This window comes from Nerophis ophidion, linkage group LG10 (assembly GCF_033978795.1).
Source record: "Nerophis ophidion isolate RoL-2023_Sa linkage group LG10, RoL_Noph_v1.0, whole genome shotgun sequence".
Classification (NCBI taxonomy): domain Eukaryota; kingdom Metazoa; phylum Chordata; class Actinopteri; order Syngnathiformes; family Syngnathidae; genus Nerophis; species Nerophis ophidion.
In genome coordinates, this window is record NC_084620.1 from 55,744,960 (window position 1) to 55,769,779 (window position 24,820).

The following is a 24,820-nucleotide window of genomic DNA, read 5'->3' on the forward strand; positions in this document are numbered from 1 at the left end:
CAAATGGTTGGCGAAATCACTGCACGTAAGCAATAATATTACGAACCTTCGCTCCCTAATACACCGACATCGGTGTGTAAAGGATATCACCACATGGGCTCAGGAACACTACAAAAAAAACACTGTCAGTAACTACAGTTGGTCGCTACATCTGTAAGTGCAAGTTAAAACTCTAATATGCAGAGTGAAAGCCATTTATCAACAACACCCAGAAACGCCGCCGACTTCCCTGGGCCCGAGATCATGTATTATGAACTGATGCAAAGTGGAAAAGTGTTCTCTGGTCTGACGAGTCCACATTTCAAATTATTTTTGGAAACTGCGGACGTCGTGTCCTTCGGACCAAAGAGGAAAAGGACCATCCGGACATTCACAAACAAGGACGGGGCGAAGGTCACCACTTTGTCAACAAATGCGTCAGCAAATAGTTTAAGAACAACATTTCTCAGTTATTACAATATAATCAAATGGTTGGCGAAATCACTGCACGTAAGCAATGATATTACGAACCTTCGCTCCCTAATACACCGACATCAGTGTGTAAAGGATATCACCACATGGGCTCAGGAACACTACAGAAGAACCACTGTCAGTAACTACAGTGGGTCGCTACATCTGTAAGTGCAAGTTAAAACTCTAATATGCAAAGTGAAGGCCATTTATCAACAACACCCAGAAACGCCGCCGGCTTCCCTAGGCCCGAGATCATCTATTATGGACTGATGCAAAGTGGAAAAGTGTTCTGTGGTCCGACGACTCCACATTTCAAATTGTTTTTGGAAACTACGGACGTCCTGTTCTTCGGAACAAAGAGGAAAAAGACCATCCGGACATTCACAAACACGAACGGGGCGAGGGTCACCACTTTGTGAACAAATGCGTGAGCAAATAGTCTAAAAACAACATTTCTCAACCAGTTTTTGCAATATCATCAAATGGTTGGCGAAATCACTGCACGTAAGCAATGATATTACGAACCTTCGCTCCCTAATACACCGACATCAGTGTGTAAAGGATATCCCCACATGGGCTCAGGAACACTACAGAAAAACCACTGTCAGTAACTACAGTGGGTCGCTACATCTGTAAGTGCAAGTTAAAACTCTAATATGCAAAGTGAAGGCCATTTATCAACAACACCCAGAAACGCCGCCGGCTTCCCTAGGCCCGAGATCATCTATTATGGACTGATGCAAAGTGGAAAAGTGTTCTGTGGTCCGACGACTCCACATTTCAAATTGTTTTTGGAAACTACGGACGTCCTGTTCTTCGGAACAAAGAGGAAAAAGACCATCCGGACATTCACAAACACGGACGGGGCGAGGGTCACCACTTTGTGAACAAATGCGTGAGCAAATAGTCTAAAAACAACATTTCTCAACCAGTTTTTGCAATATCATCAAATGGTTGGCGAAATCACTGCACGTAAGCAATGATATTACGAACTTTCGCTCACTAATACACCGACATCGGTGTGTAAAGGATATCACCACATGGGCTCAGGAACACTACAAAAAAACCACTATCAGTAACTACAGTTGGTCGCTACATCTGTAAGTGCAAGTTAAAACTCTAATATGCAAAGTGAAAGCCATTTATCAACAACATCCGGAAACGCCGCCGGCCCGAGATCATCTATTATGGACTGATGCAAAGTGGAAAAGTGTTCTGTGGTCTGACGAGTCCATCCATCCATCCATCCATCCATTTTCTACCGCTTATTCCCTTTCGGGGTCGCGGGGGGCGCTGGCGCCTATCTCAGCTACAATCGGGCGGAAGGCGGGGTACACCCTGGACAAGTCGCCACTTCATCGCAGGGCCAACACAGATAGACAGACAACATTCACACACTAGGGCCAATTTAGTGTTGCCAATCAACTTATCCCCAGGTGCATGTCTTTGGAAGTGGGAGGAAGCCGGAGTACCCGGAGGGAACCCACGCATTCACGGGGAGAACATGCAAACTCCACATTTCAAATTGTTTTTGGAAACTGCGGACGTTGTGTCCTTCGGACAAATGAGGTAAAGGACCATCCAGACATTCACAAACAAGGACGGGGCGAGGGTCACCACTTTGTCAACAAATGCGTGAGCAAATAGTTTAAAAACAACATTTCTCAACCAGTTTTTGCAATATCATCAAATGGTTGGCGAAATCACTGCACGTAAGCAATGATATTATGAACTTTCGCTCCCTAATACACCGACATCAGTGTGTAAAGAATATCACCACAGTGGCTCAGGAACACTTCAGAAAACCACTGTCAGTAACTACAGTTGGTCGCTACATCTGTAAGTGCAAGTTAAAACTCTAATATGCAAAGTGAAAGCCATTTATCAACAACACCCAGAAACGCCGCCGGCTTCCCTGGGCCCGAGATCATCTATTATGGACTGATGCAAAGTGGAAAAGTGTTCTGTGGTCTGACGAGTCCACATTTCAAATTGTTTTTGGAAACTACGGACGTCCTGTTCTTCGGACGAAAGAGGAAAAAGACCATCCGGACATTCACAAACAAGGACGGGGCGAGGGTCACCACTTTGTCAACAAATGCGTGAGCAAATAGTTTAAGAACAACATTTTTCAACCAGTTATTGCAATATCATCAAATGGTTGGCGAAATCTTTGCACGTAAGCAATAATATTACGAACCTTCGCTCCCTAATACACCGACATCGGTGTGTAAAGGATATCACCACATGGGCTCAGGAACACTACAGAAAACCACTGTTTGTGACTACAGTTGGTCGCTACATCTGTAAGTGCAAGTTAAAACTCTAATATGCAAAGTGAAAGCCATTTATCAACAACACCCAGAAACGCCGCCGGCTTCCCTGGGCCCGAGATCATCTATTATGGACTGATGCAAAGTGGAAAAGTGTTCTGTGGTCTGACGAGTCCACATTTTAAATTGTTTTTGGATACTGCGGACGTCCTGTCCTTCGGACCAAAGAGGAAAAGAACCATCAGGATTGTTAAAGGTGCAAAGTTCAAAAGCTAGCTTGTGTGAAGGTATGGTGGTGTTGTTGTAACTTATGGGTTATATAGCTCATGTGTGATGATCTTTCATAATTTGCATACTTGATTTAATTGCTGTTAAATTAATCCATCATTATTTACAGTTAAAAATAGTTAAAAGGGTTAAAATTGGTTTTATTCATACACAGAATTGATGTTGATTATTTGGGAAACACGGACACTGAATTGAGTTGTTTTCTACTGCACAGCCTAACAAAGGGTTAACTAAAAAACTGCATGTTCCGCAATTCTTTGCGGCAAACCGGATGTAGAAAAAGAGCGGGTGCATTGTGGTTGTTGAGATTGAGCATTACGAGCCAACGGGTGAATGAATGAACGACAGACAACAAGATAAAAACATTGTATTGTTCCGACATCCTGTCCAATATTTTGATCGTAGTTAATCTACAGGTGTATTCGTGCCCAAGTTATTGGTAATTTACACATCTGTGAAGGCACCACTAATGGTCCATACAGGTTTTGGAGCAACATATGTTGTCATCCATGGACGCCCCTGCTTATTTCAGCAAAACAATGCCAAGCCACGTGTTACAACAGCGTGGCTTCATAGTAAAAAAAAAATGCAGGTACTAGACTGGCCTGCCTGTAGTCCAGACCTGTCTCCCATTTGAAAATGTGTGGTGCAATATGAAGCCTAAAATACCACAAGCAAGAATGGAAATAATTCCACTTCAAAAATGCTTTACTGAGTGTTGTTAAAAGGAAAGGCCATGTAACACAGTGGTAAAAATGCCTTTTTTGCAATGTGTTGCTGCCATTAAATTCTAACTTAATGACTATTTGCAAAAAAAACCCAAGAAGTTTCTCAGTGTGAACATGAAATATCTTGTCTTTGCAGTCTATTCAATTAAATATAAGTTGAAAAGAATTTCTTGTATTCTCTTTTTATTTACCTTTTACACAACGTGGCAACTTCACTGCTTTTGGCTTTTGTACTTTTTTCCTTTTCCTTGCCGCTAAATTTCCAATTTTCCAATTTTTGCACACATTCACACACTGATGGCGGGAGCTGCCATGCGAGGCGCTAACCAAGACTCATCAGGAGCAAGCGTGAAGTGTCTTGCCCAAGGACACAACAGACGTGACTAGGACGTTAGACGGTGGGGATTGAACCAGGAACCCTCTGGTTGCTGGCACAGCCACTCTCCTAACCACGCCACGCCGTCCACGCCATCTGGAGGAGCCAGATGAGGTGGTTCGGGCATCTGGTCAGGATGCCACCCAAATGCCTCCCTAGGGAGGTGTCTCGGGCACGTCCGACCGGTCGGAGGCCACGGGGTAGACCCAGGACACGTTGGGAAGACTATGTCTCCCGGCTGGCCTGGGAACGCCTCGGGATCCCCCGGTAGGAGCTGAACCAAGTGGCTGGGGAGAGGGAAGTCTGAGCTTCCCTGCTTAGGCTGCTGCACCCGCGACCCGACGTCAGATAAGGGGAAGAGAATAGATGGATGTTTGCATGTTTAACGGCATTAAAATTCCATGGAACCTTCACTTAGTTCAGGGATTTGTCCGAGACGTTTGGGTAAATATCCTACGATAATCACCCGGACAGCCATATTGAGGGCGTTTCGTGACATCAAGGCCTTTGACATCCTCTAGAATATGACGTCGCGTTCGCGTCTGCTTTCACGCCGCGCTATCTGCGTGCCGGCCGGTCACGTGTAAAGTGCAGCTGCTGGTATCACATGTAAGTGACTGCAAGGCATACTTAGTCAACAGCCATACAGGTCACACTGAGGGTTGTGATATAAACAACTTTAACACTCTTACTAATATGCGCCACAATGTGAACCCACACCAAATAAGAATGACAAACACATTTCTGGAGAACATCCGCACTGTAACACAACATAAACACAACAGAACAAATACCCAGAATCCCATGTATCCCTAACTCTTCCGGGATACATTATACACCCCCGCTACCACCAACCCCTGCCCACCTCGACCAACGCACGGAGAGGGAGGTCGGGGGTGTATAATGTAGCCTGGAAGAGTTAGGGATACATGGGATTCTGGGTAATTGTTCTGTTGTGTTACAGTGCGGATGTTCTCCCGAAATGTGTTTGTCATTCTTGTGTGGTGTGGGTTCACAGTCTGGCGCTTATTGGTAACAGTGTTAAAGTTGTTTATACGGCCACCCTCAGTGTGACCTGTATGGCTGTTGACCAAGTACGCCTTGCAGTCACCTACTCGTGCCTGCAGAAGCCACATACAACATGTGAATAGGCCGGCAAGCTGTTTGATTGAGATATAGCGGGCGCTAATTGCAGTGTCATCACAGCACGCCTTTATTTTGTTGTTGTGGGTGAAATTCCGCAGATATCTGAGGGAATAATTGCTCTGATATTCGAAAGTTCCCCTGGAGAAATTGGGAGGGTTGGCAAGCGTGACGTTGTCAAGCGACATTCACATAAATCTCGCGGGCCGCACTAATATTACATTTTCATATTAAGGTGCGGGCCGCGTATCTGAGACCCCTGGTTTATACATAGCACTATGTTATACACCCCCGCTACCACCAACCCCTGCCCATCTCAACCGACGCACGGAGGGGGAGGTCGGTGGTGTATAATGCAGCCCGGAATAGTTAGGGATACATGGGATTCTGGGTATTGTTCTGTTGTGTTTATGTTGTGTTACAGTGCGGATGTTCTCCCGAAATGTGTTTGTCATTCTTGTTGGGTGTGGGTTCACAGTCTGCCGCATATTAGCAACAGTGTTAAAGTTGTTTATACGGCCACCCTCAGTGTGACCTGTATGGCTGTTGACCAAGTACGCCTTGCAGTCACCTACTCGTGTCTGCAGAAGCCACATACAATCAAACGACATTAACTGTTTGCTCCCTGCAGGGCGCCAAGGTGCTCCAGATGTTCATGTGGATCTTGAACCCGCGGCAAGTCTTTGACCTGTCCCAGGGCGGCCTTCGAGAGGCGTGAGTATGCGGTGGTCACGGCGCTATCATCATAAACACTGTCATCATCTCTTGACCGCTCCTGCTTATTATTTTTCACTCAACTATGCACAATCCGTCATTGAATGAGCAATTTCCCTGCGACAAGGACCAATTACACCCACTCAGCACTCCTCACCCGGGCCTCTCTGCTTTTTTTCCACCTTTCCAACCCCTCAGGTTGGAGTTGTATCGGAAAGTGCCAAACCTGAGGATCCTCGCCTGCGGAGGAGACGGCACGGTAAAGTCCCCCTCGCCGTCGTCTCGTCGCTCATATCCTTGCGGCCTCACGCCGTGTTTGCGTGTCTCGCTAGGTGGGATGGATCCTGTCCACCTTGGACGAGCTACAGATGACGCCGCAGCCGCCGGTGGCCGTACTTCCTCTGGGGACAGGAAACGACCTGGCCAGGACGCTCAACTGGGGTGGGGTGAGTTGCTAACTTTGATTTATTTATTCAAGTAGAATAATGGCGGATCTAGCATAGACCAGGGGTGTCAAAGGTAAGATCCGGCCCACGGACAGGTTTTATCCGGCCCGCGGGATGAGTTTGCTAAGTATAAAAATGAGCTGAATTTTTTTAAATGAAAGAAACAGCTGTTCTAAATGTGTCCACTAGATGTCGCGATAGCAATTATTTGTATCTATGTAGATCGGGGGTGTCCAAACTTTCCACAGAAAAATTCAAACAAGCGGGGGGCATTTTGATATTTTTCATTTTCCACCCATAACACAATATATAGATATATTTTTTTTTTTTTTTAACTTTAAGGCTCCCGGGGACCATAAAGGGTCTCAGTCATTACTGCTAATAAAACTTCAGGTTGATATGAAGTAAAAAAAAAAGAAAAAGAAAAAAAGGTTCTAAATTTTTTAAAATATTCTAAAAAAAATAGCAACAATTCAAAAATCCTTTACAAATGTATTTATTGAATAATACTTCAAGAACATATGAATGTAAGTTCATAAACTGTGAAAAGAAATGCAACAATGCAATATTCAGTGTTGACAGATTTTTTTCCCATAAATATTGATGTTAAAGATTGCTTTTTTTGTGAAGAAATGTTTAGAATGAAGTTCACGAATCCAGATGGATCTCTATTACAATCCCCAAAGAGGGCTCTTTAAGTTGATGATTACCGTATTTCCTTGAATTTCCGCCGGGTATATATTATCCGCATGCCTCGTTTTACCGCCGGGTCAAACCCGTCACGTCACGAGTGACACTTCACCATGACAACGACAGTTTTCTAAACTGGACTTTCAATCGAAGCAGGAGGTAATAATCAGAGGAGGTTTAAGCGCTACATTTACTCCGTTACATCCACTTGAGTAACTTTTGGGATAAATTGTACTTCTAAGAGTAGTTTTAATGGAACATACGTTTACTTTTACTTGAGTATATTTATAGAGAAGAAACGCTACATTTACTCCGCTCCATTTATCTACATTCAGCTCGCTACTGATTTTTATCGATCTGTTAATGCACGCTTTGTTTGTTTTGGTTTGTCAGACAGACCTTCAAAGTAGGATCCATCACATGCCTGCGTTTCACCAATCAAATGCAGTCACTGGTGACGTTTGACTCCATTTCACCAATCAAATGCAGTCACTGGTGACGTTGGACTCCGTTTCACCAATCAAATGCAGTCACTGGTGACGTTTGACTCCGTTTCACCAATCAAATGCAGTCGCTAGTGACGTTTGACTCCGTTTCACCAATCAAATGCAGTCACTGGTGACGTTTGACTCAAGTTCACCAATCAAATGCAGTCACTGGTGACGTTGGACTCCGTTTCATTAATCAAATGCAGTCACTGTTGACGTTTGACTCCGTTTCACCAATCAAATGCAGTCACTGGTGACGTTTGACTCCGTTTCACCAATCAAATGCAGTCACTGGTGACGTTTGACTCAATTTCACCAAGCAAATGCAGTCACTGGTGACGTTGGACTCCGTTTCACCAATCAAATGCAGTCACTGGTGACATTTGACTGCGTTTCACCAATCAAATGCAGTTACTGGCGACGTTTGACTCTGTTTCACCAATCAAATGCAGTCACTGGTGATGTTTGACTGCGTTTCACCAATCAAATGCAGTCACTGGTGACGTTGGACTCCGTTTCACCAATCAAATGCAGTCGCTGGTGACGTTTGACTCCGTTTCACCAATCAAATGCAGTCGCTGGTGACGTTTGACTCCGCTTCACCAATCAAATGCAGTCACTGGTGACATTTGACTCCGTTTCACCAATCAAATGCAGTCACTGGTGACGTTGGACTCCGTTTCACCAATCAAATGCAGTCGCTGGTGACATTTGACTCCGTTTCACCAATCAAATGCAGTGACTGGTGACGTTTGACTCCGTTTCACCAATCAAATGCAGTCACTGGTGACGTTTGACTCAATTTCACCAATCAAATGCAGTCGCTGGTGACGTTGGACTCCGTTTCACCAATCAAATGCAGTCACTGGTGACATTTGACTGCGTTTCACCAATCAAATGCAGTCACTGGCGACGTTTGACTCTGTTTCACCAATCAAATGCAGTCACTGGTGATGTTTGACTGCGTTTCACCAATCAAATGCAGTCACTGGTGACGTTGGACTCCGTTTCACCAATCAAATGCAGTCGCTGGTGACGTTTGACTCCGTTTCACCAATCAAATGCAGTCGCTGGTGACGTTTGACTCCGCTTCACCAATCAAATGCAGTCACTGGTGACATTTGACTCCGTTTCACCAATCAAATGCAGTCACTGGTGACGTTGGACTCCGTTTCACCAATCAAATGCAGTCGCTGGTGACATTTGACTCCGTTTCACCAATCAAATGCAGTGACTGGTGACGTTTGACTCCGTTTCACCAATCAAATGCAGTCACTGGTGACGTTTGACTCCGTTTCACCAATCAAACAGAGACAGGCGGTGACATGATTAACTGCACACTTTTTTCTTTTTTTTTACAAACCTTTATTTATAAATTTCTACATTTTTTTGAGTTGAGTTTGAGTTTATTTCGAACATGGAAGCATACAACATGATACATCACAATTTCCAGTTCCTCTTTTCAACATGTTCGAAAAGGAGTAGATTTACAAACAGTTGAAAATAATAATCAAAGTAAGTACAAAAACAGTACAAAACAGTAGAAAAATCGTACAAAGCAGCGCAAGGGGGTTGTAAATTCAAAGTAACTAATATAGAATGCAAAAAATATATATATATATAAAATAAACAAAGTGCAAAGGCATAGGCTCACTCAATCTCAGTAAATAACTTAAATTTTGAACACAGCATCATCGTTTTCACAGCTTTTTGGTTGTTAGAGGTAGAGTGTTTTAATGTAGAGTTCTAAATCTTTTTTAAAGGCACAAAAAACAGGTCCGGTGTTGAGAAACTTACATTTATGAATATAAAACTTAGCCAATAGTATAATAAGGTTGCAAAGGTCAAATTAATTTTCTTTTTTTTTTTCAATGCAGTGTAAAACCAAATATTATTTATACTCCTAAAATTATTGTTTTAGTTCAGTGGTTCTCAACCTTTTTTTCAGTGATGTACCCCCTGTGAACATTTTTTAATTCAAGTGCCCCCCAATCAGAGCAAATCATTTTTGGTTAAAAAAAAGAGATAAAGAAGTAAAATACAGCACTGTGACATCAGTTTCTGATTTATTAAATTGTATAACAGCACAAAATATAGCTCATTTGTAGTGGTCTTTCTTGAACTATTTGGAAAAAAAGATATAAAAATAACTAAAAACTTGTTGAAAAATAAACAAGTGATTCAATTATAAATAAAGATTTCTACACATAGAAGTACCATATCCATCCATCCATCCATCATCTTCCGCTTATCCGAGGTCGGGTCGCGGGAGCAGCAGCCTAAGCAGGGAAGCCCAGACTTCCCTCTCCCCAGCCACTTCGTCTAGGTCTTCCCGGGGGATCCCGAGGCGTTCCCAGGCCAGCCGGGAGACATAGTCCTCCCAACGTGTCCTGGGTCTTCCCCATGGCCTCCTACCGGTTGGACGTGCCCTAAACACTTCCCTAGGGAGGCGTTCGGGTGGCATCCTGACCAAATGCCCGAACCACCTCATCTGGCTCCTCTCGATGTGAAGGAGCAGCGGCTTTACTTTGAGTTCCTCCCGGATGGCAGAGCTTCTCACCCTATCTCTAAGGGAGAGACCCGCCACCCGGCGGAAGAAACTCATTTCGGCCGCTTGTACCCGTGATCTTATCCTTTCGGTCATGACCCAAAGCTCATGACCATAAGTGAGGATGGGAACGGAGATCGACCGGTAAATTGAGAGCTTTGCCTTCCGGCTCAGCTCCTTCTTCACCACAACGGATCGATAAAATGTCTGCATTACTGAAGACGCCGCACCGATCCACCTGTCCATCTCACCATCCACTCTTCCCCCACTCGTGAACAAGACTCCGAGGTACTTGAACTCCTCCACTTGGGGCAGGGTCTCCTCCCCAACCCGGAGATGGCACTCCACCCCTTTTCCGGGCGAGAACCATGGACTCGGACTTGGAGGGGCTGATTCTCATTCCGGTCGCTTCACACTCGGCTGCGAACCGATCCAGTGAGAGCTGAAGATCCCGGCCAGATAAAGCCATCAGGACCACATCATTTGCAAAAAGCGGAGACCTAATCCTGCGGTCACCAAACCGAACCCCTCAACGCCTTGACTGCGCCTAGAAATTCTATCCATAAAAGTTGTGAACAGAATGGGTGACAAAGGACAGCCTTGGCAGAGTCCAACCCTCACTGGAAACGTGTCCGACTTACTGCCGGCAATGCGGACCAAGCTCTGTGCATGGGAGTTTGCCCAACCAGTCTACATGTGCTTTGTGGACTTGGAGAAGGCATTGGACCGTGGCCCTCGTGAAGTCCTGTGGGGAGTGCTCAGAGACTGTCGGATTGTGGCAGTCCGCTCCCTGTATGATCGGTGTCGGAAGTACCGTATTTCCTTGAATTAGCACCGGGGCGCTAATCAATTTAAAACCTCTTCTCAGTCCGGCGCTTACCAAAGGCATGCAGGTAAATTTAGGCCTGCGCTTATAAATTTGAGTGTGATGTAAGGATACCATCATGAAAAGCACATTTAATTTAAAAAAAACGTTATTGTGGTCTTACCTTTACTTATAAATGAAGTCCATGCGCCGTTTCTTCTAGAGAAAAGCATCGATAACTTGTAAATAGAAGTCTTCCTTATCTTTCTTCAGTTTTAAAAGTCTCTCTGTCTCGATGGAGATCTTCCGTTAATTATTACCAGAGGTGGGTAGAGTAGCCAGAAATTGTACTCAAGTAAGAATACTGTTACTTTAGAGATGTATTACTCAAGTAAAAGTAAGGAGTAGTTACCCAAATATTTACTTGAGTAAAAGTAAAAAGTATGTTGTGCTGAGTAACTGATGAGTAACTTGTTCGTTTAATGACGGCAACAAGTAATGCACAAAAACATAAAAATAGCAATGAACAAATTCACAGCCAGGAATATCTCTTAAGCAACTAAAACTAGCATGTTCAACATTTTATTTAAGGACTAAATTACAATAATAAACATATGTTTCATGTACACTAAGATTTGTTTTTAAAATGCAGACAATAATGACATTTTTTGTGGTGCCCTTTATTTAGAAAAGTGTCGAAAAGTACTGAAAAGTATCAAAAAACATTTTGGTACCGGTACCAAAATATTGGTATTGGCACAACACTAGTGCGCACACACACACACACACACACACAAAGATGGCGTGAAAAGAACCCTGACAATGACGCAGAGGAGTGACACTTCATGAGGAGCACAGGTCGAGTGCAGGGGACGTGATGCACAGGAAGAAGGCTCTTGCAAACTTCCTGGAATGTGGGCGAGGCATTTTGCAGCTCGATGTGTGCACAAACGTACCGAGAAGTGAAATATGGACATGTTTCCGCGCCGCAAAACATTAAAAGTGTCAAAAGTGTCTTCTACAGTTTTGTGCTGGACTTCAACTCATCAAGCTCCGAACTTGTCTTTTAGTAGTAAGTAAACAAACAAAGACTCCTAATTAGTCCGTGCAGTAACATATTCTGTCTTTTATACACCTATTATTTTGTATACTTTATGAGGGACAAACTGTAAAAAAGGATTATTAATAAACTTGTTCATTTACTGTTAATACCTGCTTATTTTCTGTTTCAACATGTTCTATCTACACTTCTGTTAAAATGTAATAATCACTTATTCTTCTCTTCTTTGATACTTGACATTCGTTTTCGATACTTTTTTAAATAAAGGGCACCACAAAAAATGACATTATTGTCTTTATGTTAACAACAAATCTTAATGTACATGAAACATATGTTTATTATTGTAATTTAGTCCTTAAATAAAATGTTGAACATACTAGACAACTTGTCTTTTAGTAGTAAGTAAACAAACAAAGACTCCTAATTAGTCTATGCCGTAACATATTGTGTCTTTTATACACCTATTATTTTGTCAACATTATTAAGGACAAACTGTAAAAAAGGATTATTAATAAACTTGTTCATTTACTGTTAATATCTGCTTATTTTCTGTTTCAACATGTTCTATCTACACTTCTGTTAAAATGTAATAATCACTTATTCTTCACTTCTTTGATACTTGACATTCGTTTTTGGATGATACCACACATTTAGGTATCGATCTGATACCAAGTAGTGACAGGATCATACATTGGTCGTATTCAAAGTAGAGATGTCTGATAATGGCTTCTTTGCCGATATTGTCCAACTCTTAATTACCGATTCCGAAATCAACCGATACCGATATATACAGTGGTGGAATGAACACAATATCATGCCTAACTTTGTTGTGATGTCACGCTGGATGCATTAAACAATGTAACAAGGTTTTCCAAAATAAATCAACTCAAGTTATGGAAAAAAGTGCCATTTATTATTGAAGTCACAAAGTGCATTATTTTTTTAACATGCCTCAAAACAGCAGCTTGGAATATGGAACATGCTCTCCCTGAGAGAGCATGAGGAGGTTGAGGTGGAGGGGTAGGTGGTAGCCGGGGTGTGTATTGTAGCGTCCTGGAAGAGTTAGTGCTGCAAGGGGTTCTGGGTAATTGTTCTGTTGTGTTACGGTGCGGATGTTCTCCCGAATTGTGTTTGTCATTCTTGTTTGGTGTGGGTTCACACATAGGCCCCCCTCAGTGTGACATGTATGGCTGTTGACCAAGTATGCATTGCATTCACTTGTGTGTGAAAAGCCATAGATATTAAGTGATTGGGCCGGCATGCAAAGGCAGTGCCTTTAAGGTTTATTGGTGCTCTAAACTTCTCCCTACGTCCGTGTACCACTCCGTATAGCGGCGTTTTGAAAAGTCATACATTTTACTTTTTGAAACCGTTAATTACCGATAATACATTTTAAAACATTTATCCGCAGTCCGATATTCTCGGACATCTCTAATTCAAAGTCGTCAAGTGTCCAGGTACATATTTACTGAGTTTATAAACATAATATGACTTTTAAAAAAATGAAAAAATACTTTGTGATGCTAAAAAATACCAATTTAATCATAGTATTAGCGACTAGATGCGCTCCTGTACTTGGTATCATTACAGTGGATGTCAGGTGTAGATCCACCCATGGCGTTTGTTTACATTGTGACGCCGGTGAGCTACTGTATCCCACAGTGTGTAGTGAAGCATGTTTAGCTATTCCTCGTCCTCCAGTGATAATGTTACTTGTAAGGAACTTACTTTACTTGTCGCCCTGGAGACAAGGATTAGTGATTAGAAGTAGCTAAAACACTCCAGACTGTGGATGGATGTTAGCCGCTGTCTTAAAGCACCTCTTCCTGAGGGCGTTTCAGTGTTGTAACTTCACCTTTATTATTTAGTTTTTACACCAAAATTCTGTCTACACACTGTGTCTGCTTGTAAGTACTCTGTGTGCGCGCGCTGCCGAACATGCTCCTCTGCTCGAAAAACCAGCAATGCCACGTCGTGACAGAGAATAGTACTGAATATGATTTATTAGAACTGCGGTACTATATTAGTACCGGTATACCGTACCACCTTAGTGTGCACACGTTTGCGCGATGACGCCAGCAGGGACGTTTAACGTAGTAAAAGGTCGAGAACAGGAAGTGAAATTGACGAGCCACCCTGCACATTCTTCTCATCAGTTGTTGTTTTTTTCCCCGGCATGCGTGCGCTTCCCTCTGCAGGGCTACACGGACGAGCCAGTGTCCAAGGTCCTGTGTCACGTGGAGGACGGCTCGGTGGTGCAGCTGGACCGGTGGAACCTCCAAGTGGAGAAGAGCGCCGTCCAGCCGGAGGACGGCACCCAGAAGGTCGGCATGGGCCGGACAAAGAATTAGGGACATTTTGAATATTTAGGGACTGATTTCCCTTAGGGACAGAGGACCCTATTGAATTTCTAAGGTTTTATTATTATTCTTTGAGCTGTAATTTGACCCCCTTAACAAGATTCAAAACTCACCAAATTTGACACACACATCAGGACTGGCGAAAATCAAATCAAAAAACCAAAACGCAAAACTCAAAATTGTGCTTTAGCGCCCCTTAGGAAAAAAACACAGACAAACTGTCTCTAACTTCCAGTAGGAACGTCGTAGAAACATTAAACAAAAACCACTATGTAGGTCTCAGTTAGACCTATATTTCATAGCCTTACATCCCCAGGCTAAAATCAACAGGAAGTTTGCTATTCCCACTTCAATACTAAAGTTGGCAAAAAAAATGTCGCTTTTTTTCAAACATTATCTCCTCTGAGGCCGTTGGTCGTATCAGCTTTGTCAGAGTTATTTGTTGACGAACCCCAAGATGCAGAGAAGGAGGCAGGCATTGGATAAGTAAACATGATTTAATAAAGATACTGAGACAAAAACAAAGCCAAAAGGGTACAAACAAAAAGCACGCACATGGGCGGGTATAACAAACTAAGGGCTATGAACAAACTAATCGGAAGCAGGGAACGAAAAACAGTAAGCTACAAAACAACTACCAAATATAGCTTACCGCTACGCTGCATTCACACGACCAGTAGGAATGTCAAGTAGAAAATGACATTGACACGACAATAATCCAGTCCTGACTGGAGGAGAAAACAGGTCTTAAATAGTGGCTGGCTGATTGATCCCAGGTGTGGCCAGGTGCCAATCAGCCATAGCTGAGGGTTACACAGCACTCAGGGAGACAAACAGGAAACAGAACCAAAATAAGAGTGCTGACAGGAACTAAAGACAAACGCAGAGGAAAAACTAAGACATAGACCAAAACTGTCAGGGACAAGCCTGACCAGCTTCAAACTACCACAGGAGAGAGATTGAACCCTTCTGATTAAAAGTTGAAGAAATAGTTTTAATTGCTGCTACAGTTTTGATTTTATCAGCCTTCAAAGAATCACTGCGCTGAAAACCATTTCAAAGATGGCCGCTGTGCGCAGACTCAGTGAGGGTGTCGGTTTTTTTCCCCCGTTTTTTTTCCATACCGTCTGCTGCTGTTGCGCACGCACCAACATTCGTGAGGGAGGGGCTGGGATCGTCTAAACCAGGGGTAGGGAACCTATGGCTCTGGAGCCAGATAGTGGCTCTTTTGATGACTGCATCTGGCTTTCGGATAAATCTGAGCTGACGTTGCTTAACACGATAAGTAATGACTAATTCCACTTGTAATCACAGTGTTAAAAATAACGTTCAAAATATAAAACATTCATTTTTAATCCATCCATTCATTTTCTACTGCACCTGTTGAAGAGGTTGCATAATGGTAAGAAGTTATTTATTTATTATTGGTTAATGTGGGGCTTGCAATCCTGGGGGTTGTTCAGACCACTAAGCACCGACATGAGAGCCTGTTCCAGGGTTTAAATATAGTTTTATTTTTACATAAGACTCTCAGTTGCTTTCCAGCAATTGTCTTTTTCTCTTTCCTTCTCGCTCGCGCTCTGGCTCCAGCCCCAAACCCATCTCTCTTCCTGGCTGCTCCGTATAACAGAGCGACAGGTGATTAGATAACAAAGCCCAGGTGGGCCATCTACGGTCTTGGCACACCCCGCTTCGCTGCAGGCCCGCATGCCACGCCCCCTCCACAATTAGTTTCAGAATAACAATGTTATTACAAAAAATAAGAGGCCTGGTATACTCTACAAATGTTGGTCTTACTTAAAAATGCACGTGTTTAGTTGTGTTCAGTGTTGAAAACAATATTATATGGCTCTTACGGAAATACATATATAATATTTGGATTTTTGGCTCTCTCAGCCAAAAAGGTTCCCGACCCCTGGTCTATACCAAGATGGCTGCCAGGTGCCATAGCTAAGACGGTATGTTTTAAATTTGTCGTTTGCCTGCATATCGTAAAAACAACCGTCCGACATTCTTTATTTTGGGTACTTACATGCTACGGTAAAGACAATGAATGGTCCGGTTTTGATTTTATTAGCCTTCAAAGAACCGCTGCGCTGCGCTGAAAAACATTTCTACGATTTTTTTTTTTCTTGTTTTTTTTTCCATACCGCTCCAGGTATGTAATCTTATAAATGGCATAAACGCGCCAGCGACACAATATTTGAATAATATTAACATTAGTTGTGCTTCGCCCTCGTGTGAAATATTTGTTAAGATGGCTGCCGGCTAGCTAACGCTTATCCGGGCTTGTGTCGCGGGGGCTGTAGCCAAAGCAGTCGCATCCATCGCTGCTTGCAGCTTTAATTCACATTGATGTTGAAATAAGGAGCGGACTGAATTATAAATAGCATGAATGTTATGTAACATATCGTGTGTGTGTGTGTGTGTGTGTGTGTGTGTGTGCGTGCGTGTGAGCGAGAGACTTTTGCCCACTCAAACAGTGTGTGTTGTCCTCAGCTGCCTCTGAACGTGTTCAACAACTACTTCAGCCTGGGCTTCGACGCTCACGTCACCCTGGAGTTCCACGAGTCCAGAGGTGAGCGGAGTCCGTTTCAGTGTCTTGTCGTGCGGCGCTCTTGACGTTGAGCCTTTCCTATTTTTACCCTTCTTTTATTCCCACGTGATCTCATGCCTTCTCTCCTTCTGCCATTGTTGTCTTTTTCAGAGGCCAACCCTGAAAAGTTTAATAGTCGCTTCCGCAACAAGATGTTCTATGCAGGAGTGAGTCTCACACACACGCACACACACACAGAAACACACACATTGGTTATCATTCAGAATGGGGACCAAGTTGTTGTTCAGGACTTGTGGGGACCTCCCTTTCTACAGGTTGTAGAGGCATAAAAATGTTTGGCTAAAATGTCCACTGCCCAGTTAGCTCATACGCGCCTCTAAATCTCTGGATTGATGAAGTAATGTGCTGATCATACTTACTGGGTACCCCGGAGAAAATAGTTATTTTGGTTCATAGGGACCAGATTTTAATACGTTTGCACGATTTCCACAAATTTGTACGTGACTACTGAGGACCATTCAAAAGAAAAAAAAAGTTCAAATTAAATATGACACGATCAAGCTTAAAAATGTCTTGGGCATCTTCAGAATTGATCTGACCATCATTTAAAAAGGTTTCCCTATAGGGGACCTGTTTTTTTTTGTCCCCATACTGTCAGAGGTCCCCTAAAGGTGACTGTGTAAACAGAGCGATGTCCCCATTAAGTAAGCATTGCCAAAACGCACATACACTCACTCACACACACACACACACACACACACACTCACACACACACACACAGGTTATCATTTGGAATGAGGACCAAGTTGTTGTTCTAAACTTGTGGGGACCAGCCTTTCCACAGTTTGTGGAGGCATAAAAAAATGAGGTAAATTGTCCACTGCCCAGTTAGCTCATACACATCTTTAAATCTCTGGATTGATGAAGTAATGTGCTGATCATACTTACTGGGGACCCTGGGGAAAAAGAGTTAATATGGTTCATGGGGACCAAATTTTAACAATTTTGCATAATTCACACAAACTTGTACATGACTACTGAGGACCTTTTTTTTAAAAAAAAAAAAAAAGAAAGTTCTAATTATATATGACATGATCAAGCTTAAAAATAACTTAGGCATCTTCAGAATGGATCTGACTATCATTTAAAAAGGTTTCCCTTTAGGGGACCTGTTTTTTTGTCCCCATACCGTCAGAGGTCTCCTAAAGGTGACCGTGTGAACAGAGTGATGTCCCCATTAAGTAAGCATTGCCAAAACACAAATACACACACACACACACACACACGCGCACACACACACACACACTCACACACACACACACACACACACATACTGGTTATCATTTGTAATGGGGACCAAGTTGTTGTTCAGGACTTGTGGGGACCACCCTTTCTACAGGTTGTGGAGGCATAAACAATGAGGTAAAATAGCCACTGCCCAGTTAGCTCCTACATGTCTTTAAATCTCTGGATTGATGAAGTAATGTGGTGATCATACTTACTGGGGACCCTGGGGAAAAAGAGTAAATATGGTTCATGGGGACCAGCTTTTATTAATTTTGCATAATTCACACAAACTTGTACATGACTACTGAGGACCTTTTTTCAAAAAAAAAAGAAAGTTCTAATTAAATATGACATAATCAAGCTTAAAAATCACTTAGGCATCTTCAGTATGGATCTGAATATCATTTAAAAAAGTTTCCCTTTAGGGGACCTGTTTTTTTGTCCCCATACCGTCAGAGGTCTCCTAAAGGTGACCGTGTAAACAGAGCGATGTCCCCATTAAGTAAGCATTGCCAGAACACACACACACACACATATACTGGTTATAATTTGGAACGTGGACCAAGTTGTTGTTCAGAACTTGTGGGGACCACCCTTTCTACAGGTTGTGGAGGCATAAAAAAACGAGGTAAAATGGTCACTGCCCAGTTAGCTCATACACGTCTTTAAATCTCTGGATTGATGAAGTAATGTGCTGATCATACTTACTGGGGACCCTGGAGAAAAAGAGTTGATATGGTTCATGGAGACCATATTTTAATAATTTTGCGAAGTTCACACCAATTTGTACGTGACTACTGAGGACCATTTTAAAATAAAAGTTCAAATTAAATATGACAAGATTAAGTTAAAAAAATCACTTAGGCATCTTCCGAATGGATCTGACTATCATTTAAAAAGGTTTCCCTTTAGGGAACCTGTTTTTTGTCCCCATACCGTCAGAGGTCTCCTAAAGGTGACTGTGTGAACAGAGCCATGTCCCCATTAAGTAAGCTTTGCCAGAACACACACACTCACACACACACTGGTTATCATTTGGAATGTGGACCAAGTTGTTTTTCAGGACTTGTGGGGACCACCCTTTCTACAGGTTGTGGAGGCATAAAAAAAATGAGGTAAAATGGCCACTGCGCAGTTAGCTCATACACGTCTTTAAATCTCTGGATTGATGGAGTAATGTGCTGATCATACATACTGGGGACCCTGTGGAAAAAAGAGTTAATATGGTTCATGGGGACCAATTTTTAATTTTGTATAATACACACACATTTGTACGTGACTACTGAGGACCATTTATAGATGGTCACAAACATAAACATGAACAGCTTATTTTCGTATCCCATTAGCCGACATCTCCAGCAGACAAACCACCCTCCTTATGGGGACCAGGTGGAAGTGATTAACTATACACGGAAGAAGTGTGAGCAGAGCAGCGAGTGCAGTACCAGCTACAGCCCGATGAGGGGGCTGCTGTGCAAATGTCTCACACTCAAACTAAACAGTAAACACGATTTTTGGGGCAAAGCTGGCGTACCACACTGTTATGCAGTACGTCAGCAGGCTCTCGACAGCCGAGTGATAGAAGGTCACATCAGCTGTCTCTCCAGTCTGTAGAAGAAGCATGCAGGGCGTTACTCTTTTTATTATTGGAAATGTAAGAAAGTCTTCTCCCCGTTTGTGTGTGGGACACAGGCCGCCTTCTCAGATTTCCTTCAGAGGAGCTCGAGGGACTTGTCCAAGCACGTCCGAGTGGTGGTGAGTACGACGGACACACTCTGGTCTGTGATCACACGACACGGCGACACCAGCGAGTGACCGCCAGCACACTGCTGTCGATACATGACAGATCTGGCGGATCTCTTCTTCTACGTGTCCAAAGAACTCACATCTTGACTCTTACAGTGTGACGGCACAGACCTGACCGCAAAGATCCAGGAGCTGAAATTCCAGTGCATTGTGTTTCTAAACATTCCCAGGTACAGTTGGTGTCACGGCAGACGAGCTTGTGGCTTGACAGGAAGTGTTGATAACTACGTGCTGTCGTGTGCAGATACTGCGCGGGCACCATGCCGTGGGGCAACACGGGCGACCACCGCGACTTTGAGCCGCAGCGCCACGACGACGGCTGCATCGAGGTCATCGGCTTCACCATGGCCTCACTGGTGAGACGCACACACTCGCACAGCAGAAACCTCAGGTATGATTCCACTTTCCAACTGAAATTTTCACCAAAATTCTGCCTCGATTTCTGTATGCCATCTGTCCGAGTTAGTTGGTGACGAACCCCAAGATGCAGAGAAGGAGGCAGGGATTGAACAGGAAAACATGATTTAATTAAAATACTAGAAAACAAACAAACAAAAGGGTACTAACAAAAAGCGCGCACGAGGCGGATAACAAACTAAAAGAGCTAGCATGGGAGCTGGAAAATAAAAGGAGCTGAGCATGGAAGCTAGCAAAAACAAAAGGGCCTAGCGTGAAAGCTAGCGAGGAGTGAGCAGGAAAACAGAAGTCTTTACGTGTTGTATAAAGACAAACAGAAAGCAGGGAACAAAAGACAGTAAGTTGCAAACTTCTACCCTTTAAGAAATATATTATGAAGCGTTGAAATGTAATATTTTAAACCCTGTTAAAGCATTACTGATAACACATGGATTTAAAACAAACTTTAAATTTGTCATGATCCGCTACTTGGATCATGGCATATTCTGGTTTTGTTCTGTTATTTTCTCTTCCTTAGTTCCTGGTGGCACTTCCTGTTTTGTTCTGTTGTCATAGTTACGTATTAGTGTCACCTGCCTTGTGTTTTTGACGCGCACCTGCCTCCTAATTTCCGTCCCTATTTAAGCCTGCCCTTTTTTGTCATTCGTCCTCGCAGTCTAATTTGCTGTCCAATGCAACAGGTGACGTCGCTATCCACGCTTGTGGTAAAGACTTTGTATTCGTTAGCTTCCACGCTATTCCTGTGTTTGTTCGTTTTGTCTCTAATGCCTTTGTGCAAGTGTTTTCTGTTTCTAGTCCGTTTTTGTAGTGTTAATAAATCCTCAGTTCTTACCTTCACGCTGTGTCCATTCCGCCTGCATCTAAAAGAGAACAAAACCACACCACGATGGCAGCCAAGCGTCACAAATACAAAAAAAATAGCTTTTGTAAATGAGCTAGCTTACCTGACATTTTGGAGAAGTCATATATCCTGGGCTCGTCACTTGACTGTGACTACACAACAACTCCTGAATGATCCCCTGAAGACCAGTTCGAACTGCACAGAACACATTGGACCACTTTTTCAATGGCTGCGGGTTCACATGATGCCTCCTCCGTCCTGCAGGCGGCGCTACAAGTGGGCGGCCACGGCGAGAGGCTGCACCAGTGCCGGGAGGTGATCCTCACCACGTACAAGACCGTGCCTGTTCAGGTGAGCGCGTTCCTCATCACGAGTGTTCAATTTGTCAGAGACGTCGTCGTCAAATCATTCAGCAAACCAGAAACGGCTCGTCAGCTATTTTAAAGGTCATGAATTCATCACTGACATTTCCCATGATGATGAGTTGCACTCTTAAAAGAGGAAGCAGGCAGCTCTAAGTGGCTTTTCTTTTGCGAGCTTCTCAATGCGGCCCTGCGGTTGTCCTCGCAGGTGGACGGCGAGCCCTGCCGGCTGGCTCCGTCCACGCTCCGCATCTCGCTGCGCAACCAGGCCAACATGGTCCAGAAGAGCAAGAGGCGCACCTCTGTGCCCCTGCTCAACGAGTAAGTCTCACACACACGCACACACACACACACACACTGGTTTGTTGATCAGGACTTGTGGGGACCACCCTTTCTACAGGTTGTAGAGACATAAAAAAATTAGGTAAAATGGCCACTGCCCAGTTAGCTCATACACGTCTTTAAATCTCTGGATTGATGAAGTAATGTGCTGATTCCGCACACATGCACACACACACACACACACTGGTTTGTTGATCAGGACTTGTGGGGACCACTCTTTCTACAGGTTGTAGAGACATAAAAAAATTAGGTAAAATGGCCACTGCCCAGTTAGCTCATACACGTCTTTAAATCTCTGGATTGATGAAGTAATGTGCTGATTACGCACACACACACACACACACACACACTGGTTTGTTGATCAGGACTTGTGGGGACCACTCTTTCTACAGGTTGTAGAGACATAAAAAAATTAGGTAAAATGGCCACTGCCCAGTTAGCTCATACACGTCTTTAAATCTCTGAATTGATGAAGTAATGTGCTGATCATGCACACACACACACACACACACACACACACTGGTTTGTTGATCAGGACTTGTGGGGACCACCCTTTCTACAGGTTGTAGAGACATAAAAAAATGAATTAAATAGCCACTGCCCAGTTAGCTCATACACGTCTTTAAATCTCTGGATTGATGAAGTAATGTGCTGATCACGCACACACGCACACACACACACACACACACACACACACGCACACACACACACACACACACACACACACTGGTTTGTTGATCAGGACTTGTGGGGACCAGCCTTTCTACAGGCTGCGGAGGCATAAAAAAAATTTGGTAAAATGTCCACTGCCCAGTTAGCTCCTACGCGTCTTTAAATCTCTGGATTGATGAAGTAATGGGCTGATCATACTTAGTGGGGACCCTGGGGAAAAAAGAGTTAATATGGTTCATGGGGACCAAATTGAAATAATTCTGCATAATTCACACATATTTGTACGTGACTACTGAGGACCATAAATGAAATATGACATGATCATCAGAATCCAGCACTACAGCTCTCCCGTCCAAAGGCAAAACCTAGTAACTCACTTCTAGCTGATTTTGAGAAAACAAAGGAAAACCAATCTATCTTGATGCTGTCTTACAAAAATCTACAAAGTCATCAAACGTATAGATGTTTTCTTGAACTTTCATTTTCTTGCCGAATGAGCCATGGATTGAATGTGCTCTCATGAACGTGTGCCCTTTCTCCAGATATTTTATCACATTCTCGGGTGGGCCCCATTCTGCGTTTGCACATTGGGCAAGAGCCGTGTACAGCGTCCAGTTTTTATTTTGACCTCCACAGTTATCCGCCTAAAAGAGTATGCAAGGGGAAGAATCAAGAACAATACATTTAATGAAGGTGCTTGCAACGTCCTGGGGCCAATCTTCCACATATCCCCTCGTGCCAAAATATCACATAATCAGGTTGACCGTCGGCCCCCCATTCGTGCAAATGTCTCATTAAAGCTCCGATTGGTCCCTTGAGATACTAGGTTTTTCTGTTGTTTCTACGCGGTTATTTGGTAGTTGCTAGGTCCTGCCATGCGCGTAACAGCTTACTTACGGAACAAATTACAATATCGCATACACTAATGTGAAGCATATCACCTAGGAACTCCAAAATTATTATCAGCTCAGTTTTGACCAAAATTGAGTTACTGGGTTTTGCCTTTGAACGGGAGAGCTGTCCTCTTATAGGAAGTTTCACCGCTTAAATGTTAAAATTTAATGGAAAATGGAAAATTCTGAATGTGATTCATACTTTAAGGTAATAATGTTTTATAATTATGCTGGATGAAAATGTCATCCTAAGGAACACTAAACCAGATTTTTTGTGGGGGGGGGGGATGTATTAGTTTTAACTAAGGATGGATACCATACAGAATCACTATTAATGCCAGGATAACAAATGTTTCACTTTTCAAGAAAATTAATGTTCTTTTTTAACCGATACTTGAAACACGTAAACAAAGTAACCCATATTTCACTGTTGTGGGATCAATAAAGGATTTTCTTATCTTACCTCAAACCACAGAAATAAACTTTTATGTTTACTTTTTATTTTTAACAACATTAAACATAAAGAACATAAAAAACATCATCAGAATGGATCCGACTATCATTTAAAAAGGTTTCCCTTAAGGCAGGGGTCGGGAACCTTTTTGTCTGAGAGAGCCAAGAATCCAAATATTTTAAAATGTATTTCTGTAAGAGCCATATATTTTTTTTAACACTGAACACAACTAAACGCGTGCATTTTTAAGTAAGACCAACATTTCTAGAGTATAATAGGTCTCTTATTCTTTGTATTAACATTGTTATTATGAAGCTAACTGTGGAGGGGTCGTGACCTGCGGGCCTGCAGCGAAGCGGGGTGTTGCCAGGACTAGCCTCGAAATCAGCCACAGGTGTGTAGATGGCCCACCTGGGCCTTGTTATCTAATCACATGTCGCTCTGTTATACTGTAAGCATCAGCCAGGAGGAGAGACGGGGTTGGAGCTGGAGCTAGAGCGCAAGCGAGAACGAAAGCGAAAAATACAATTGCTGGAAAGCAACTGAGAGACATATTGAACAATAAAACAATTTTGTAACCCTGAAACAGGCTCTCATGTCAGTGCTTGGTAGTCTGAAGAACCCCCAGGAGGGCAAGCCCTAAACTAACCAATATTAAATAAACAACTTCTTACCGTGAACGCAACTTCTTAAACATAAAAAAGCATGAGAATGTTTTATATATTGAACGTTATTTTTAACACTATGATTACAAGTGGAATTATTCATTACTTATCGTGTTAAGCAATGTCAGCTAAGATTTATCTGAGAGCCAGAT

General features: G+C 43.1%; 1 protein-coding gene across 4 annotated transcripts in view; it reads left to right on the forward strand.

The window, feature by feature from the left end:
• Positions 1-24,820, forward strand: part of dgki (diacylglycerol kinase, iota) — a 170,442-nt gene that overhangs the window by 114,892 nt on the left and 30,730 nt on the right. For all 4 annotated transcript variants that reach the window (XM_061914183.1, XM_061914180.1, XM_061914181.1 and 1 more), the window contains 11 exons: positions 5,893-5,975; positions 6,174-6,234; positions 6,308-6,421; positions 14,211-14,336; positions 16,872-16,950; positions 17,080-17,135; positions 19,909-19,971; positions 20,119-20,192; positions 20,267-20,378; positions 21,545-21,631; positions 21,851-21,963. In XM_061914183.1, coding sequence (XP_061770167.1) covers positions 5,893-5,975; positions 6,174-6,234; positions 6,308-6,421; positions 14,211-14,336; positions 16,872-16,950; positions 17,080-17,135; positions 19,909-19,971; positions 20,119-20,192; positions 20,267-20,378; positions 21,545-21,631; positions 21,851-21,963 — 968 coding nt within the window. The remainder of the gene's footprint in view (positions 1-5,892; positions 5,976-6,173; positions 6,235-6,307; positions 6,422-14,210; positions 14,337-16,871; positions 16,951-17,079; positions 17,136-19,908; positions 19,972-20,118; positions 20,193-20,266; positions 20,379-21,544; positions 21,632-21,850; positions 21,964-24,820) is intronic.